Consider the following 18,168-nt stretch of genomic DNA (forward strand, 5'->3'; position numbering starts at 1 on the left):
GCGACGAGGGAAAAGTGCGAGTTGCGACTCTGGAGCTTGACGCCGCTGCTGATACTGACGTAGGTTATTTTATTGAACAAGACAGCCCCAATTCAGTAAAAGAGACCTCTAAACCTTGCACCGATATTAGCGGCCTCGGCAGGGTCCTGCAACTCCAGTCCCAGCGCCCAGTCCCGTCTGACCACAGGTGGGGTAGCTTGGTTGCTTGGTTGCTTGGTTGCTTGGGTAGTTGAGCAGAGCTCATTTACGCGCTTACGGCACTATCGCTGTGACAGGGGGCTAGAGCGCGTTGCGACGCGTCTTTAGTGCCAATCGTTTTATCAATCTGCTAAGGAACAACCTGGAGCAGCCGATCTTGGAGATTCGCATCAAGGACGACTCTCACGCAATACTCGACGATTGAGAGCCAAATATTTCACAATGCAAGCTCGAAAGCCCCCGACAGCGCCTATATTCGCCAAACCCCAGAACCCCGCGCTGCCCTCGAGCTCGATCCCGTCCTCCTCGCCAGCATTCGGCACACCTGCTCACACACTAAAGCCCTTCGTACCGCCACCGCCCAAAGCCAGTATCTTGCCAATCCTTCTGCCGCCAGCGACCCTACGGCCGCTCGCTTTTCGCACCTTCACCAAAAAGCACAGCTTGACACTCACCTCGTCTGCCCTGCAAGAGCTAGCCACCTTCATTGGGAGGCATTGCGGCTCAGGATGGCGCGAAGAAGGGCTGGCAGAAAAGGTGCTGGAGGAAGCCGCCAAGGGCTGGAAGAACCGGAATGGAGGCGTCATCGTCGACGGAGCGAGCTCCGAGCTCAAAGAGATACTCAAAACGCTCGAAGGCAACATGACTGGAGGCAGGATAGTAACTGGCCGGGAGCTCAACCGACAAAACAGCCTGGCGATAGAGCCGCTTCAAGAATCCGATTTCTCCAATACCCGACTGGGAATACGGCCCAACAAAAGTCTCACAAGAGATGATAGCCAGCAAAGTTTCGGCATGTCAAGTTTGGGCATGGAGGAAGAAGACGGCAATGACGAGGACGACGTTAAGGACCCCAGAAAATGGCTGAAGGTTGTCAGCGCTTACGACCAACCACGCATGCTATACAACATCAACAAGAAGCATTTCGAAAGGGACCCCTCGAAACCTTCTTTGATGCCCGCGGCCTCTCATAAAACAACCCTCTTCAGGAACAGATACAATGTTATTCACCAGAGGCTGCTGCGGAACGAATCGTTCCAGACATCAGCCGTCGCGGTGGCGAGAGGCCCGGCACCCGCGTTGCAAAGGTCGTCTTCCTCTACCCTGACATCACAGCAAACGCACAAAATCACACCGATAGCAAACTTGCTCGGACGCCATGGCACTCATCATATGCTGTTGGGACTGCTGTCGATATCTCCCACTGGCACATTGACAATCAACGACCTAACGGGAGCCATCTCGCTGGACGTTGCGCATGCAGTATCTATCCCAGAAGATTCGGCTTGGTTTACTCCTGGTATGGTCGTCTTGGTCGATGGTATCTACGAAGAAGAGGAAGAATCTACTGGCAAGGGTCTCGGTGGAAGCAATGGTATCGGCGGTATTATTGGTGGCCGGTTCCAATGTTTCTTCATTGGGCAACCTCCCTGCGAGAAGCGGAAGGTGACGCTTGGCGTGAGTGGACCAGACGGTGACCAGGACCACACCATAGGAGGTGGGTTCGGCTGGATCGACTTTCTAGGCGTTGGAAGTGAGAGAGCTGTTGGCCAAAAGATGCGGAGGCTCGAGCGTCGCATGCTGCAGCCAGCGACCCAGGATCCCGATACACCCAGTCGAGGCCGGATCATTATCCTTGGCGAGTTCAATCTCGACCAGCCCCGCGCTTTGCAGGCTCTGCATAAGATCCTTACCATCTACTCTACGGAGCCTGAGGGTTCATCACCGATGACCTTCGTTCTCACTGGCAACTTTACTCAACACGCCATCATGGCAGGAGGTGGTGCCAGCGGTGGCAGCGTAGAGTACAAGGAGTACTTCGACTCCTTGGCATCTGTCATGTCCGAGTTCCCGACTCTACTACAATCGTCCACCTTTGTGTTCGTGCCTGGTGACAATGATGGCTGGGCATCCAGCTTCTCTTCCGGTGCTGCAGTGCCACTTCCTCGGAAGGCGGTGCCCGAGATGTTCACGAGCCGCATACGGCGAGCCATCGCTTCTGCCAACTCCGAAGGCGGGGTAAAGCACGGCGGCGAGGCCATCTGGACCACGAACCCAGCCCGGCTTTCGGTCTTTGGCCCGGCGCACGAGATGGTGCTGTTCCGGGACGACATGTCTGCTCGCCTGCGGCGAACAGCGGTGCGGCTCAAGACATCACAGCCGAACTACGACGAAGAGGAAGGTCAAGATCCGGCTGCCGATAAGGACATGGAGATGGATCCTAGTGCCAGTGCGCTGGACGACCAGGAACCTGCTGAAGAGGCCATGGATGTCGATGCGGCACCCCCAAAGCCACGGCGCCTGAGGTGCCGTATGACGTGCAGGCGGCCCGGAAGCTCGTCAAAACGATCCTAGATCAGGGCTACCTGGCGCCTTTCCGACAGCAGATCCGGCCGGTGCATTGGGACTACTCGTCCGCTCTCCAACTGTACCCGCTCCCGACGTCCATGGTGCTGGTGGACGCCACCGCCCCGCCGTTCTGCGTGACGTACGAAGGCTGCCACGTCATGAACCCCGGCACCGTGCTCGTAGCCGGGCGGCGAGGCGTTGGGCGGTGGATAGAGTATACGTTGGGCGGCACTGGAAAGATCCGAGAGTGCATGTTTTAAGCTTAGGCATAGACGACTTCCTTGGGCGTTTGCATGGAAAGATGTAATGATGAATATAATGACAAGCATGGTATATACATAGGTGCTCTAGCACAGTTATGTGAGCATTATCGGGTTGTGGCATTGATGTTACATAGAGGGAGGGTATTTCGGTCATCGAAAGGGGATGCGCAGCAAGCTGCTTGCAGGTGCAGGCCAATTACGTTAGCGTATCACATTTGTCAGCTGCCGCAATGTAATCAATCCTCATGCGTATCTCACTTCCCCTGCGCGGCAATTTTGTTGACTACCTGATCTACGGCTCGTCAAGTATGGCCTGAGAGACCTAAAAAAAACATTTCTCGTCCATGTCCCAAAACTTACCAATCAACCCAACATCAAGTGCACACTATCACGATGGAGAGTCTGTCTCGACGAAAAGTAAGGAGTGGTCGTATAGCATCCTCGTTGGCCGTCACATGCTAATTATATACATATAGGCATGTACGTGTGAACTTGTACATATATTTGAGGCGGGAACCAAATAGAACGAAGTCTTACCATCGTTCGATCTAGGCGATACTTGTTATAATCGCAAGATCAAATGTGACATGACGAAGCCCGTCTGCTCCAACTGTCAGCTGTACAAGGTCCGATGTACCACCACGCATATACGGAGACGGGCGATGGCCCCGAAGCTGAAGCTTGCTGGACGGGATCATGAGTAAGTGGATGGCCAGCATACGCTTGAAGAATCACTGACCGACGTATCATCAAGATCTCAAACATCTCATACCAACAATAATGAGAGCCTCGAGGCCCGCCTGAAGGGGATCGAGGCCAGACTCGACTCCCTGGGTACACCGTACGGAGGAGACGCCTCACTGGCGTCGCTCCTGGATTATCCGCCCATCATCAACAACCCCCACGCTTTCAGCTCCAATGCGATGGATATGAGTATGCCGGAGACCTCGTATGCTTCCGAGCCAGCAGCAGTGGGCAGCGACAGCAGCAGCAGCGGCAACGCGTCTTTCCTGGACGTCGATGGCTCCTTTCCCGAGCTGCCGCCGCTGCACGAGGCTTTGCCCGTCATCGAAACGTACTTCCGCGACTTCAACAGCGTTCTGCCTCTGCACCACGAGCCTACCTTCATGAAGCTCCTCCACCGGTGCTACTCGGGCGGTGCCGAGCCAAAAAGCAGGAGGGCCGAGTTCGCCCTCGTCCATTCCGTCCTGGCTATCGGGTACCGGCTCCGACCCAACCCAGAAAGCGGCGGCGGCGTCTTCATGGCCACTGCGGTGATGCATCCCTTCACCGGAGACAAGAGCCAGAAGTGCTTGCGAAACTGCGAACGACTCCTGAGCGAACTGGTCACCCGAGACGATGACACGCTTGGGATCCAGGCGCTCCTGGGCCTGGTCGTGCTGCACCTAGCCAACGGCGACGAAAAGTCGGCGGCCATGCTGATTAGCGCAGCCATGCGGCTGGTGCATAATCTGCAGATGCACACGAGGACTTCGGATACGTCTTTTCCACTCCGCGAAGCGGAACAGCGGCATAATGTCTTTTGGATATGCTACTGTCTTGATAAGGTACGAGCGAGAAATTATAAGCTCCGGCGTCAATGAGTAGTGAGTGTGCTTACAACAAGACTTCTTCACTTAGGATATCAGCCTCAGAACCAGCACACCGTCGCTGCAGCTGGATGACGATATCGATCTAGACCTCCCAGGCACCACCGCCTCCAGCGCATCCCCGGAGAACATGTTTGGCATTGTGGAAGAGAGCGAAGACCAAGAGGGACGACCGCCGCCGTTCCATTACCTCCGCGCCCGCGTCCAGCTCGCGTTCATCGAAGGCCAGATCTACGACAGCCTCTACAGCGTGCGCTCGCTGAAGACGTCACCGGAACAACGCAAGCAGCAAGTCGCCCGTCTCGACACCCTACTCGATACATGGCGGCGCTCCAGTCTGCCCTCTCCTCCTCCTCCTATCCACGATAAGGGCCGCTTCGTTGCTGACGAAGCAGTTTCTACCATGGCGGCCTCGTTGCACCACACCTATCTCTTCTGCGTCTTCTGCCTCCACGGCCTGTACTCATGGGACTCGATCTGGGTGCAGAACATTGACGCCCTCGGCCGCACGGCGCTGGAGAACTTCAGCAACAAGTCGGAGAAGTGCATGCATAGCTTACAGGTAACTTCTTTCCTGAGTCATCCCTACTCGAAACGTTTGGGGTGCTCTCCTTCTAACCTCGTGCGTCCTCTGCCCTTCGGAGTATAGCCGCCCATCCCCGATGCATGGAATAAATGCGTCCTAGCCTCGCGCTGCAGCGTCCAGCTGATCATGCGTGATCAAGAGCACCATGGGGACAGACGACATAATAACAACAGCCTCTGGTTCAGCACCTGCCTCCTCTTCTCCGCCCTCGTGATCATGCTGGTCAACATCACATACGAACCCGGCCACGAGCGCGCATTGCAAGACCGGCAGCTAGCCGCCACGGGCGCCGCGTTCCTCAAAGCCGTTCTGGCCGGAAAGGGCGATACGGCGAGTATGGGGCTCATCAGCGTGCTCCGCGGCCTCGAGCTGGCGGCCGACAAGTGGACCGGTTACTACGCGATGGACCCCTCGTCGTTACGGCCGCCCTTGCCAGCCAAGGGCCACGACTTGTTCGGGAACGGGATCTTGATGATGGGAGCGTCGTCATCATCGTCGGATTCTCTGCTTGGAGGGACAGCGTCGACAGAGTCGTTGATCGTAAGTGACAACGCCACACACGACCTTGTTTAGTTGGGTTGAGCTAACCTTTGGCGATGGAATACAGGACACGTCAGTATCATTCGATGATCCCATCACATTGTGGACTGAGAAGATAGGGCTGGATACATCGAGAATACATTTTTAGACTCTGCTTCTTCTAGGCATAGTAACAACGATAAAAGACATGTACCGCTTCCACGTCAACCCTTATATGATATATTCGTCGTTAGACATTCAGCACACCTCGTCTCTGAACGTTCAAACTACCTGGAAAATACCCGGATACGGTACTGTTGGCTTCAGGCAGCCCTTCTACTTCTAGACTTTTAGGCAGTGTCCATACACCCGCACATTCGAAATATATGGAATAGTCTCTTGCGAGAGGAAGAACCCGAAGCCCAACAACATTCACAAAATCGCCTACAATAGATCATCTATCATTGGAAAGGAAATCAATTCAACTTTTAGATAAGTATGTAATAGGCTATGAGTTGATAGCTTCCAGAAGATTCCCATGCAAAGCGGCACACAGCCCTGTCAAAACTCTCCAAGGCTGGGAAGCCTATGTTAATAATAAAAAGGGGTAAGGAATGTGATGTTGCTGGACAAGATGACATGGTCCAAGAAGATAAGAAGGAGAAGAGTTTCGCTTTTTAGCTCTCATTCAATTACTCGCAGAGAGTGAGTGACGTAGTGCACATGAATGCGCAAGTAACATGATTCATCCAAGCTTAGCTGTCGTAACTCATTATTATCAATGGCTGGCAAAGCCGTGGCTGGTGGCGGCGACGACGGCGGCGGAGGAGATGATGATGATGGCGGCCGCGGACCATGACCATTACCACTCTCCTGTTTGTCGACGGCAACTCAATTGGCGACACCGATGCAAGCGAAGAGCTTCTGGAACTCGGTGCACTCGAGGGCCAGGACACCGTTGCTGTCGAGCATGCAGGCGGGGCGCCAGAACTCGGGGTCGACGCGGTCGAGGAGGCCGGGATAGCTGTTCAGGCCCAGGGGCTCGGTGACGCCCCACGGGTTGCGCAGCACGACGTACGAGCGGTCGCCGAACTGGCACCAGCCCAGCACCGAGTAGGCGTGGTTGGCGACAATGTTGGAGCCCTTGTACATCTTGCCCGTGGCGTACGTGTACGCGGCGACGGGGTTGATGGTCTTGAAGTTGACCGAGCAGGCGCGTACGATGCCCAGCAACTCCTTGTGGTCGCGCTCAGCCGTGAAGAAGTAGTGCGGGTCACGGCCGTTGATCTGGGCCATGGCCTTGATGGGGTCACCGTACGCGGTCTGGGTGATGTCAGGGCGGTCGCTGCTGTCACCAGTGATCCACTTGGCGAAGGCCTTCTCGTACAGCGCGGGCCAGATGTCCATGCGGTCGCTGGAGCGGGCGTAGATGCTGTCCATGCTCGAGTTGTTGACGGGGATCTCGTGGTTCACCTTGACGGTCTGGGTGCTGTTGTTGTTGCGTCCACCCTTGTCGTGGAGCTTGATCTCGAACTGCTGCTGGCGGCGGCGGCTGTCATCACGCTCGTCGTTGTACTCGTGGCTAACGCTGCGGGTAGAGCGGTTGATGATGGCCGGGTTGGCCCAGAAGACCGAGAAGATGGCAGAAATGAGCCAAGAGTTGCTCAGAGCTCCCTGGACGGGGTCATCGAAGCGGTTGGCGACGGTGCTGCACCGGCCGCGCATCAAGTTGTTGATGTAGCCGGTGGGCCTCTCGTTCATGCTGAAGCGGTTGTTGAAGTCCATGAACATCTTCTGCTGGTACTGGTGACGAGCAGTCTCCTCGGCGTGGCGCCAGGTGGCATTGGGAGGCGCCCACTGGCCCTTGTTGCGACGGAACATGGTAGCCAGGTCGTTCACAGACATGGTGATCTGGGTGTTGGAGACAGTCTTGGACAGATTGTGGCCATCAAGGATGACTCGGAGCTTGCCATTCTGGAGACGGGCCAGCTTCACCTTGGTGCTGCCGATGCCCTTGAGGCCGACCTGCTCGAGATCCTCGAGCTTCTCGACACGGGAGAGATCCGGGGTAACGAGGTCGTTCTCGTCAAGAATCTTAACGTCGTCAGACTTAAGCAGCTCGGCAGTCTTGTTCTCCGAGTCGAGCTTCAGACCAGCGTAGAGGATGGACTCATGTTTCAGGTCAAAGAGCTCATCGTAGTCGGTTTGGAGAACATCCGAAACAATGCGGGCGCAGTCCCGGGAGTGGTGCTCTAGGCGGTGGCCGATCATCGACTCAACCAAGGCATAGGGGTTGATAGCACCGACGACCACGTTGTCGGGCTCCTTGTCGGGGTCCGGGAACTTGCCGATCTCCCCGCTGGAGACGCGGACATCCCGGAGGTCATCATACTCGTCCATAGTAGACGTAGAGGCACGGCCTTCGACCTTGCGGCCGGTCAGAGCCTCAAAGAGAGCATACGGGTCAACAGTGACCTCGTTGCGGGCCCCAGAAGCAGATGATTGGTTGTACATCTTGATCGATGATATAAAAGGATTTTGGAAGATATCTGAGAGGCAGTCGTTGACTTGATGAAGGCTGATGGCTTGAGGTGAGAGAATATCTGGACTTGAGCCGGGAGACCTGACGGTATTTATGCCCGTCTACCAGGCTGGAGAGACTCTCAAGTCCTGCTACAAGTCGCTGAAAGTGAGGGGAAATCACAGGTTGTAGGACTATGCACCTCGAAAGGGGGGGATAGACTCGCAACGTGCGTTAGGCCCGTACACCCAACTGCTGCTTAACTTCGTGATGGATCCATGACAACACAGGCGTCAGAGGTTATTGGCCTTGCAGTGTGGTGGTCCCAGAGGTTGCGCTGGGACTACTAGGTCGGGTCCCTTGCGAGTTTGGGCAATGTGGTTTACCCCTATTACCAAGAATGAATGGGTGTGATTGGATGCTCCTCCATCTGGACAAGGATCGAGATGGCTCCCGCAGGGTATCCAAACTTGTCGAACGTAATGGCTCGCCGCCATGCCGAACTCAGTCGAAAACAGTGCATGCCCGCTGTGAGGGAGCGGGTTTCAGAGTTCGTAACGAGGACCTTACCTAGTTACGGGCAGGTTCTTGAGCAACTGCCTGCTCTCGAGTTGCTCCAGGTATTCATTCCCCATGCAATGTCCATCCACTGAGCCTTCGTTTGGGCCCATGAAGGCTCGTGAATCCCACCAAGCCTGAGTGATTCAAAAAAAAATGCGGATTCCTCGATATCACCAGAATGCTGGTGAGCACCTCTGTGTTCGGCCCGGCAATATGCCCCGCAGAAGGCATAGCAATAGGGATCTGCAAGGGGAGCAATTGACTTTGGGGTTGGAGTTGAGCTGCCCGGGGCCCCAGAATCCTGTCCACTAATGGACGAAACTCAAACCTTGCTGTCCGTGGATGCGGCTCAAAGTCTAGCTGGCACCTTGAGGCTGCGGGGGAACCGTCTTCCCCGCCAAAGGCACGCCTCTTTCGTAGTAGTCGGCAAACCTTGTCCGGACGTAGAGATCGATCTCTGCTCGCTTTCCACCGGATTTCCGCGGCAAGTCAGGGGTATTCGACACTGGAGGTCTTGCTGACGGACAGGTTTCCCAACCTTCGGGGGCACTGTCTTCTTGTTGAGCCCAGTGTAACTTCCCTCAGCTATGGGATGTCGGTACTTAGCGTGCATGTTCGGCACGACAGAATCCGGGGTTGGGTTCCCGCGTAAAGTTTCCTACGGGCGCCCAATCCTGCCAGGCACGCCGCACGTGCATGTTCGCAGTCAGGACAGGAGGTGCCAAGGACAGAACCAGAGCCAGAGCCAAAGTTAGCTGTTTGCTCACTCAGAACGAGCACTGCATTGCTTACGATGCGACTCCGTAAGTATGTAAGCAAACCGATCCCGAAGAGCATTAGTAGAGGCAAGGCTGCTGGCGGAACAGCAATCAAGACTGTAGGCACATGCACAGGCTAACCTTGGTGGGAATTACGACGTAGGAAGAAGATGCCTGACGGGCATCTAGCCCCCGAAGGAGTCTCCATCCAGCAGGCCCAGAACGAAGGCTGGCGAAGCGGGGACCAATCAGGGCGCTGGGGATGCGAGACGGGGCGGGTCTCTTGTTGAAATGTGTTTCGAGTTCCTTTCATCATCGAAAGTGCTTTGATATAAACCTCGTGCACATACGCCGATGATGATTGGCTGATGCCGGAGCGTGTTAGGCCTGAGCTTGACCTCATAGATCAATAAGAGAAGCCGTGGCGTTTCGAAATATGTGCAGGCTTCTCGCGGCAAGCCGGCCGACGGCACTGACCTTTCTGCAATCTAACGTGCACCGGCGATCAATGGGGAAGCAGATGCTTCTCGCGATCGTATGATGGTAACTTCTGCCGTCCGGCTTGCGAGAGAGAAAGCGAAATGCAGAATGCAGAATGGTGAATGTGAATGCCTGGAGGAGAAAAGGAGAGGGGAAGGCGCGGCCGCGCGGGCGGGCATCTTTGCTGCATACTTCCTGCCTTCAATGGAGAGTAGCAGCGAAAACTTAGAATTGGGCGACGGCAGTTTCAGAATGGACTGGGCCTCGCGTCTCTCGTCTCTCGGGGCCTTTTCGCGCTGTTTCCTTCGGGCCAACAGACGGACGGACGTCTATTACGCCGGTTCGGCGGAACAGCAACGCCAATATCCGACCGAGACGGGGCAACAACATACCTAAAGTACTTACTTAGGCAAGTAGGTACTATTGTTTTCTACTAGGTCACGCGAGACTCAGCCTATCAACCAGTAACCAACTGGACGCTAAGTTTGTAAAGTTCGTATAAGAGGACATTGGCATCGCTTTGTTGATCATGAACGCGGGTCTGGATCAGACTGAATAAGAAACATCGTAGTGTTTTCTCAACAAACATTCATCTCGCAGCGATGACGACAACTCCTCCAGGCACCATCTTCGTGACCGGCGCCAACGGCGGCCTAGGCTCCGCAATTGTGGACCGGATCGTCCGAGACCCAACGCTAGCCGCAAACTATCACGGCCTGTACACCGTCCGAAATCCGCAGCGAGCCGCCGCCGTCCAGAAAGTGCTGCAGAAGCACCACGCAGGGACCGCCGGCGGCCACGGCTGCGACCTGTTGCCCCTGGACCTAGGCAGCCTCGCAAGCGTGCGGGCCACCGCGGCGGACGTGAACCGGCGGGTCGCCGCAGGCACGCTCCCGCGCATCCGGGCGCTCGTCCTCAACGCGGGCTGGCAGGAGTACACGACCCAGACCTGGACGGCGGACGGGTTCGACCAGGCCTTCCACGGACAAGCGCAACACCATGGGCCCCACGGGCGCCGCCTTCACGAGCGAGGAGCGGTACCACCAGGTCTTCGCGGGCGAGCCCATGGACACCGAGAAGGTCGCCACGGGGAAGTGGAGCTCGATGGTGGAGCACCCCGGTGACGCCGACGCCGGGTTCCGGAGGTATGGCGCCTCCAAGCTCGCCGAGGTCATGATGATGTGAGTTGCAAAGTGAAGCAAATCAGAGAACTTCTCCGGGGTAGAAATTAACCCCGTCTCATTAAAACAGGCGCGAGCTATCCAAGCGCATCGCAGCCGACCCCGCGCTCTCCGCCCTCACCGTCGTCGGCGTGGACCCGGGCGCGATGCCGTCGAACCTGATCCGGGAGCGCGGCACGCCGCTGCTGCGCTTCATGGCCGACTGGCTCATGCCGTGGCTGGTGCCCATCATGGCCTGGTTCCAGCCCAACGGCGACTTCCGCACCACGGCCCAGTCGGCGCGGGACGTATTGCACGCGGCGGGCCTCTTCTTTTCCGATATCGATGGCATCTCGTCTCGGCGAAAGCTCAACGGGACATACTTCAACGGCTCCGCCGTGGGCGACGTCGGGCCCGGAAGCCAAGGACGATGCCAAGTGCAAGACGCTGTGGACCGATGCGATACGGTTCGCCGAGGTTCAAGAGGGCGATACGGTGCTGACCGATTGGCGATAGCCATAACATAAAGTGACTTTGGTTGAATGAATATTTTGTACGTCGTTCATTACAGCTGCTGGGTGTTGGGTGTTTCTTGTATGGGTAGCACAGGATCTGTGGAGCTTAGTAAGATCCCGTAATTCTCCGTGCCTCTTTCTACGCTGCATTCGTGAGTTGGCAAGTCAATCTTTAATAGACCACAGCATTTGCATATCAATAACATCGACGATAGAAAACAATATGATGTCCATATGAATATGTTCTTTTTTTTTTTCTGTCATTTCTGTTCGAACAATATCAACTAACAGGCTATAGCAAACGACTGTTGTCTGAAAATGTGGCACCTGTGCCGGGGTCTCTATGTCTCTTGTAGTTCCTTCGTTACCAGGGACAAACCAATGGACGCATTGTCTTCACTCCTGTCTTTATCGGTCATTTCTATGATCAGAAGGAAAGTAGTTGTTCCCAGGGAGGAATACCCTTTCGTGACAATTAATATAACGACCGGTTCCATATCAATTGGCAAACCGTTCTATCCCTGCGCCTTCCCCGTTCGTCATGGTCCGATGACGGGCACTGGGGTTTGAAACCCCCGAGACGGTTCCTAACCCATATTGCAGAGAAACTGCTGAAGCTGCCAGCCGGGGCCATTCTAAGGCGCAGGCAGGCCACCCATGCCGTCAGGGCCGCCGCCGCCTCCGCGGATGCGACGATGAGCCTCTTGCTTATCTGCTTCGGTGATTTGACTCTGGTTCTTGGGCATATCAGGAGTCCACTGGGGGACATCGGGACTGTGACCAATGGACATGCCAGCTCGAACCTGTATTATAACGTTAGCTTTGCCTTGACAAAAGGAATAGAGACGGAGTGGGTAGGCATACCAGAGTTTCCAATGCACTGTTTGAGTTGTCCACTAGGTCAGCATCATACACCATGCTGCCCTCCTCAAAGAGCAGCACAATCGTACTGCCTCCAAATTTGAAGTAGCCGAGCTCCTCTGCTCTCTTCACCTCTTGACCCTCCTTGGCAGTGATGACAGTGCTGCCGACCATCATGGCACCCACACAGATGACCATGACGCGCCCAAACTTGGGACTGTCGATAGGGCAGATCACACGGACGTTTTCTCCGTAGACATCAAGTGCCGAACGAATGGCCATGGGGTTGACAGTGTAGTACTCTCCAGCAATCAGCTTGGGCTCTCGCAGGATACCATCAACAGGAATGTGGAAACGGTGGTAGTCCTGAGGTGCCAGTCGGAAGATGCCCATAGCGCCATTCTCGTAACGCGGAGCGTCCTCGGGATAAGCATCACCAAGCAGTCTCTTGACCGAGAACTCGCGGCCCTTGACCCAGATCTTGGTGGCTTGGTCCATACGGTTGAAGACAACAGATCGGCAATCGGCAGGTGAAACGAGTATGTTGGGATTGTCAGGGGCAGAACAAGGTCGGGCATCTGGCTTGAGAGCGCGATAGAAAAACTCGTTGAAGTTCTTGAACTGGTCCATCGGCAATAGGACCTCAGACATATCGAGGTTGTGGAACTCGATAAAGCCAGGGATCTCGGACTTGGAAGCCGGGTCATCATACTTCTTGCCCTGCTTGATACTCAAACCCTTAAGGAGTTTACGGACTGCACATCTAGTCAGTACCAAATCGTTCATTTACTTCACCTCAGGAACAAACTTACTTCGCTTCTTCTCCATGTCTCTGGATTTCAAGCCCTTGTAAAGTAGACGGATGCCAAGTCGGACATATACACTCATCTTCTCCTCGTTGATTTGGCCAGTGAGACGATCTTGGACGAGAATGTTGGCCGAGTTGGCTCCTAACTTGTAGCCACCGTAGGAGATCTTCGTAATGACCTTCGAGTACCACTTCCTCTGAGCCTGGCTTGCTGTGACGAACCCGCCCATCATCAATGAGTTGACCTGCCTCCAATCTTGACTGGCGCAAGTGGCGATATGAGTAATGATGTCAGCATCCCTACGCTTGTTGAGTCGCGGTTGGTGACAGATCGGGCATTCCCGAATCTCCACAACATGTTCCTCCCTATCGTCGTTCAGGTCATCCTTTTCGAGGTTGGCGCCTTCCTCCCCGGGGCCGTTGAGATCGGGTACGGTAATTGTAGATACCGCCGGTTGCTGACCTTGGACCTCGGAGGACTCGGGGCTGAGCACAAAAGAGCCAGCTTCGCTAGGGGTTTCAAGCGGAGTCGAAGAGCTACTAGATGACGCCTGGTTGGGCATGTGCAACGAAGCCTTAAGTTTATCCGCATCTGGGAGCATATGTTTCATCTTATCGCCAAGGCCCTGGGCCTTCTTCTGCAGCTGATCCTCCAGACAGACAACAGCCTCGTCTATCGTCAGATCGGGCGTCTCTTCATCAGCAGCTTTGTGTGGGAACCGTTGGAAGAAACTGTCGATGGTAGACTCTTTCAGGGTCGAGCCCAGCGTGTCCAGCATAGTGGTCAGCTCGACCTTGCTAATGTCACCACTCTCATCAGTGTCATACTGTCTGAGCATTGCTCGCCAGAATTGTTGACGAAGCGCAGGGTATGGCATATACTTGGCGCGGATATAGAGCTGCGGGTTGTGTTTGTCTTCCCATTTCTCCTGGTTCTTCATTTTGAGAGGAATCGTGAAGCTAATGAAATCCGAGTCATCATCGGAAGTATCGCTGCCCTCAGCATTGAGAGAAGGCACCTCTCCAGGCTGGAGTAGGCCAGGGTTGGGAGCCGATGTGGGCGCTGCTCCGGGAGATGTGCCCCGTTTTGTCGCAGTTGATGACGCGGAAGGGCTCTTGGTCAATGGCGGCCGGCCCTTCAAGCTCTGCTGAGAAGGACTCCTCGACATGATCTTACCGAATTTTGACGTCTTCTTCGCGGGCTCGTATTCCGGGGGGATCCTTGAGGTCGTACAGCCCAGTCTCTGGGTCCGCTTTAGGTGCCTTCTCGATCAGCTCTCTCAGGGGCAAACTGGAAGACGCAATGAAATCATTGCCGGAGTACTTGTCGCGATCGATCACGGTGAACGAGAACGAGTAGGTCTGCTCGTGGCCCATGACCTGGAACAGCATCTTCTCGTTGAAGATGGGATTCAGGTTATGCCTGACATACTTTGTGCGGTATGTTTTCTTGCCGAGCGAGGCAACGACGAACGGGTCCATGTCGAAACTGGTCCTGGTCAGGTTGTGCTCAGGCGGGGAGATCGGTGATGTTGAGGATCTCGAGGAAGATAAGGCCAACAACATCAGTACCGCTGTGGGTAAACTCGTAGGGGTTTTGTCTCTTCTTGCGCTTCAGACCTCGGATTCTCAGTCTCCTCTTCCGCTTCTCGATGGTTTCGGGCTTGCTCGGGTCTTCGTCCTCGGGGGTTGCGTCGTCCTCATCGTCTATCAGCTCATCGTCATAATCGTCATCCTGAGAGTTGTCGGATCCGCTGCGCTGCAAATCCTGGGGTTCCAGGGCCGACTTGTTGGATGTGGTGGGAGCCAGAACTGGGGTTCTTGTAGGCGTCACGTTGCGGGAGCCACTGTCGCTCGCCGTGCCGGCAAGCAGGCGCAATTTCTCCAGGATCTGGGGGTCCGTGGCGTCCTTGTCGTTCGAGTCGAAAATGGTGCACTGCAGCAGAACCTCGCCCGATACAATGTCATCCTTCTTCTTTTTGCCTCGCTTGCTCTGCAGTGGGTACCACGTGGGATCCTGCGCCGTCCTGTCGTTCGCGAAGATCTCCTCGAGAGCCAGGTCGAATTCGCCCAGGTAATCTTTCCCGAATCTGTCCTTATCCCAACAGATGGCGTCCAATAGAAGATTCTCCACGCCGGTGATGGGAATAGTGCATATCACGTTCCAGTCCGGGTCGAGTGTCTTGGGGACGCAATGAGTCGTAAACTTGGAATCGCCGCAGGTCAATTGAAGATACTGCGAGAAGTCTAGTCAGTGTACGCGATCCCCAAAGCTGTGCATGCAGGGGAAAATCCATCTTCAACTTACCGGATCAGAAGTACCTCCACGGTCCTTCGCAGCTAGATTCCTGGCCTAGACGGGAATTCGGGTCAGTGGCTTTGGTCTCGGTAGAGTCTTCCACTCTTGTTCTTCTAGCAACGCACTGCTCCCTCCGGCAGGGTGTGTGTGCATGGTATGGTTTCTTACGCGAATCACGATGACTTTCAGAATCAAGCCCGCCCATGCTTCCTTCTTTCCGTCTGCGCTGAGCATGTTGTCTCCTTTGCCTGATCGCAGTGGGCTGCTACTTCGACTGTTGTTGGAGGAATTGGTGTTGGAGCTCGAATGCGGTTTCAGCCGCGAGGGAATGATGCGGACCATATTGAGCTACACACACAGGCGGGGGCTGCTTCGAAGGGGGCACACGCGTGCAGGTAGCCAGCCCCTTAGCTCTTCGCGCTGATCGATCGTCTTTGTTGGGCGGGCGCAGAACAAGGGGAGCGGGGAGGAGATGCGAGCTGGGAGCCCAGTGACGTGGATGAAGGCGAACTCTGGTGTCCTATTGGTCCTATTGGGCGTATTCCTGTATATCCTGGGAAGGGGAGAAAAAAAACTTGGCTATTTGGATGCAGTCGAATGGGTTTCGTTGCCTAATGGAATACTTTTGACCTGCGGCAACCCCCCTAAACTCCTGCTGCAACAGACCAGCTCACTAAAACGAGACAAAGATTGGACCAACTGAAGCTCGAGCTTGGATCAGTTGCAGCTCAGCCGAGACCTGAAAGCCACCAACCAGATACACGTCCAAGCGCCTCTTGGCGGATGATGTCAACAGCTGAAATGCACAGTCGTGCCACTTTTTCCAGGGGGCAAGCAGGGCACTAGAGAAGTGCTAGAGCAGTGCTAGAGCAGTACTATAGACCACCTCGGCAGGGGGGCAGGGTTGAAGATTGGATTTCATATAACACAGAGGGTCATATTGAGCGATGGCTAAATTGGCGGAAAAGGAGTCGTCGAGCAAAAGGCAGGGGGGAGGAAAGTCAAACAGCCCTCGAGGAGAAACGACTCGCCCTCCGTGGGATGCTGTGCCTACATATATATAGATATATGGTTCTTCAATGGTGTTCAAGACATTTTTAGCAGTGTCTCTCATGTCTGACGTTGCAGGAAGGAGATGCGGTCAAGGATCATGTCTGGTAGGCAGGGCAGTTGGGCAGGGCAAATGCTACAAGTGGTAAGTAATGCATTGGCACTGGGCATTGGCGGAGTAGCTAGAGCCGATTTACCGGGCCATGCCCCGGGCTGATGTCGATATTTTGATCGCGATGGCGCGCTAAGTTTAGAAGGAAAATAAGAATACTAAAATAAAATGTGCATTTTGGGATCCCATACTGTACTGGATAGGATTGTGGCAGTAACAATGCCATCATTGCCGCGCCAGTGAAGATCATTAACCTATCCAGTGTCAGGTCTGGTTGTGGGTGTGCTCGCCGTGTAGATCGGACAGCCTAGGTAGGCTGCTATTTGTTACATGTATGTATGTATGTATGTTAATAATTCCCTCAACATGGCACACATGCTTCCCTAGAGCCAGATGATCAAAGTATGTATCAATGCTCATGTTGGTTAGGTAGGTAGGTAGGTAGCTGGTATTGGTAACCGTACAAGTGTCACAGATGGACCTCAGCAGCAGGACGATGGATAGGCGGCGGATGGATATAATGGTTGGTTAGTGGATGGAGAAGCGACGCCCATCATGCCGCCCTGTCCTTTTCCCTGTTGGCGATCGGTTGCTTGGTCGCAATGCACTGTGTAGCCGTTGGCCCTTACTGTTTCGAACGCTAGGTACTATGTATTCCCCAGCAGCCATTAGATACATACTTATTATTAGAGTGTACGGATATGCCACGCACTTACTAAACGGCGTTTTCGGTCCCATCCATCAGACCAGATGAGTAAATTTCGGTACTCGCTCTGGTCGTATTGATATAGATTAAGATGCGTGTGCCCCCTTAGCTACATCATAGGAAATAAGGACGGTCGATGTCTGTCGACACACAGACAGCAACACTATGCATGCACCTATGGGCAGACAGACAGCCCGATGGCTTGAGGCCACCTACGTAAGTAAGATGATGGGTTGGTTCCATGGTGGTGAGATTGGCCGGCACATTCGGCCTCGGACTGACAGCATCGCGAATACTCCGCCAGCGCGTCACTCGTATCAAATGACTCGTACGAAGCGAGCTGGAAACCTTGACACGTACTCGGCGGTTATTTTGATCTGGTTGGACGTTTGTGTCGATCTCCTCAGCCTTTTCCCCGGCTTGCGGCTGGGCTGGCGACTTGCTGCGTCTACCGGAGGGATTCGACGCAATGCATAAGCCTGGCCGGCTGTGTATGAGAATCAAAATGGCCATTTATACCAATCATCCATCCAACAAACTGCAAAGCCCACTGACGACACGTCAGCCATATAGAGGGGGAGGAGATGTTTATACTGCTATCTCAGTCGTTATACTGCATTTCCTCAGTCTTTCCCCGTAAAAACCCCCCGTATTACAAGTTTCCACGTACATGGCTAGTAAAAGCAAGCAACGCGGCTCCATCTTTGACAAAGCTCGGCTGCTGGGCATGCTCATGACTCCTGCATGCCAAGTTTTTCAGCGGCAGCACCCTGCAGACTTATCTCACAGGCAAAAGCCGCCGTTGCAACTTC

At 54.7% G+C, this 18,168-nt stretch overlaps 6 protein-coding genes across 6 annotated transcripts; 3 read left to right on the plus strand and 3 right to left on the minus strand.

The window, feature by feature from the left end:
* Positions 1-420: 420 nt before the first annotated feature.
* PG997_006530 (DNA polymerase alpha/epsilon subunit B) lies at positions 421-2,807 on the plus strand (the record flags this gene model as incomplete). The annotated part of the gene is made up of 2 exons (XM_066810845.1): positions 421-2,509; positions 2,554-2,807. The coding sequence occupies 2 exons, from the start codon at positions 421-423 to the stop codon at positions 2,805-2,807; spliced, it is 2,343 nt and encodes a 780-aa protein (XP_066669768.1).
* Positions 2,808-3,472: 665 nt separating this feature from the next.
* PG997_006531 (fungal specific transcription factor domain-containing protein) lies at positions 3,473-5,579 on the plus strand (the record flags this gene model as incomplete). Its single annotated transcript, XM_066810846.1, has 4 exons — positions 3,473-3,510; positions 3,565-4,378; positions 4,452-4,982; positions 5,070-5,579. 4 exons carry the CDS (start codon positions 3,473-3,475, stop codon positions 5,577-5,579), a joined length of 1,893 nt encoding a protein of 630 aa, XP_066669769.1.
* An 837-nt stretch (positions 5,580-6,416) lies between these two features.
* On the minus strand, positions 6,417-8,039 carry PG997_006532 (Thiol protease; the record flags this gene model as incomplete). The annotated part of the gene is made up of 1 exon (XM_066810847.1): positions 6,417-8,039. One exon carries the CDS (start codon positions 8,037-8,039, stop codon positions 6,417-6,419), a length of 1,623 nt encoding a protein of 540 aa, XP_066669770.1.
* A 2,408-nt stretch (positions 8,040-10,447) lies between these two features.
* On the plus strand, positions 10,448-11,532 carry PG997_006533 (short-chain dehydrogenase; the record flags this gene model as incomplete). The annotated part of the gene is given in 3 exon segments (XM_066810848.1): positions 10,448-10,809; positions 10,820-11,026; positions 11,097-11,532. The coding sequence occupies 3 exon segments, from the start codon at positions 10,448-10,450 to the stop codon at positions 11,530-11,532; spliced, it is 1,005 nt and encodes a 334-aa protein (XP_066669771.1).
* Positions 11,533-12,155: 623 nt separating this feature from the next.
* PG997_006534 (Phosphatidylserine decarboxylase proenzyme 3) lies at positions 12,156-14,671 on the minus strand (the record flags this gene model as incomplete). Its single annotated transcript, XM_066810849.1, has 4 exons — positions 12,156-12,323; positions 12,385-13,136; positions 13,194-14,302; positions 14,367-14,671. The coding sequence occupies 4 exons, from the start codon at positions 14,669-14,671 to the stop codon at positions 12,156-12,158; spliced, it is 2,334 nt and encodes a 777-aa protein (XP_066669772.1).
* A 28-nt stretch (positions 14,672-14,699) lies between these two features.
* On the minus strand, positions 14,700-15,830 carry PG997_006535 (phosphatidylserine decarboxylase; the record flags this gene model as incomplete). The annotated part of the gene is made up of 3 exons (XM_066810850.1): positions 14,700-15,425; positions 15,498-15,542; positions 15,657-15,830. 3 exons carry the CDS (start codon positions 15,828-15,830, stop codon positions 14,700-14,702), a joined length of 945 nt encoding a protein of 314 aa, XP_066669773.1.
* Positions 15,831-18,168: the final 2,338 nt, after the last annotated feature.

This window comes from Apiospora hydei (assembly GCF_038363865.1).
Source record: "Apiospora hydei strain CBS 114990 chromosome Unknown utg000005l_segment0_segment0, whole genome shotgun sequence".
Classification (NCBI taxonomy): domain Eukaryota; kingdom Fungi; phylum Ascomycota; class Sordariomycetes; order Amphisphaeriales; family Apiosporaceae; genus Apiospora; species Apiospora hydei.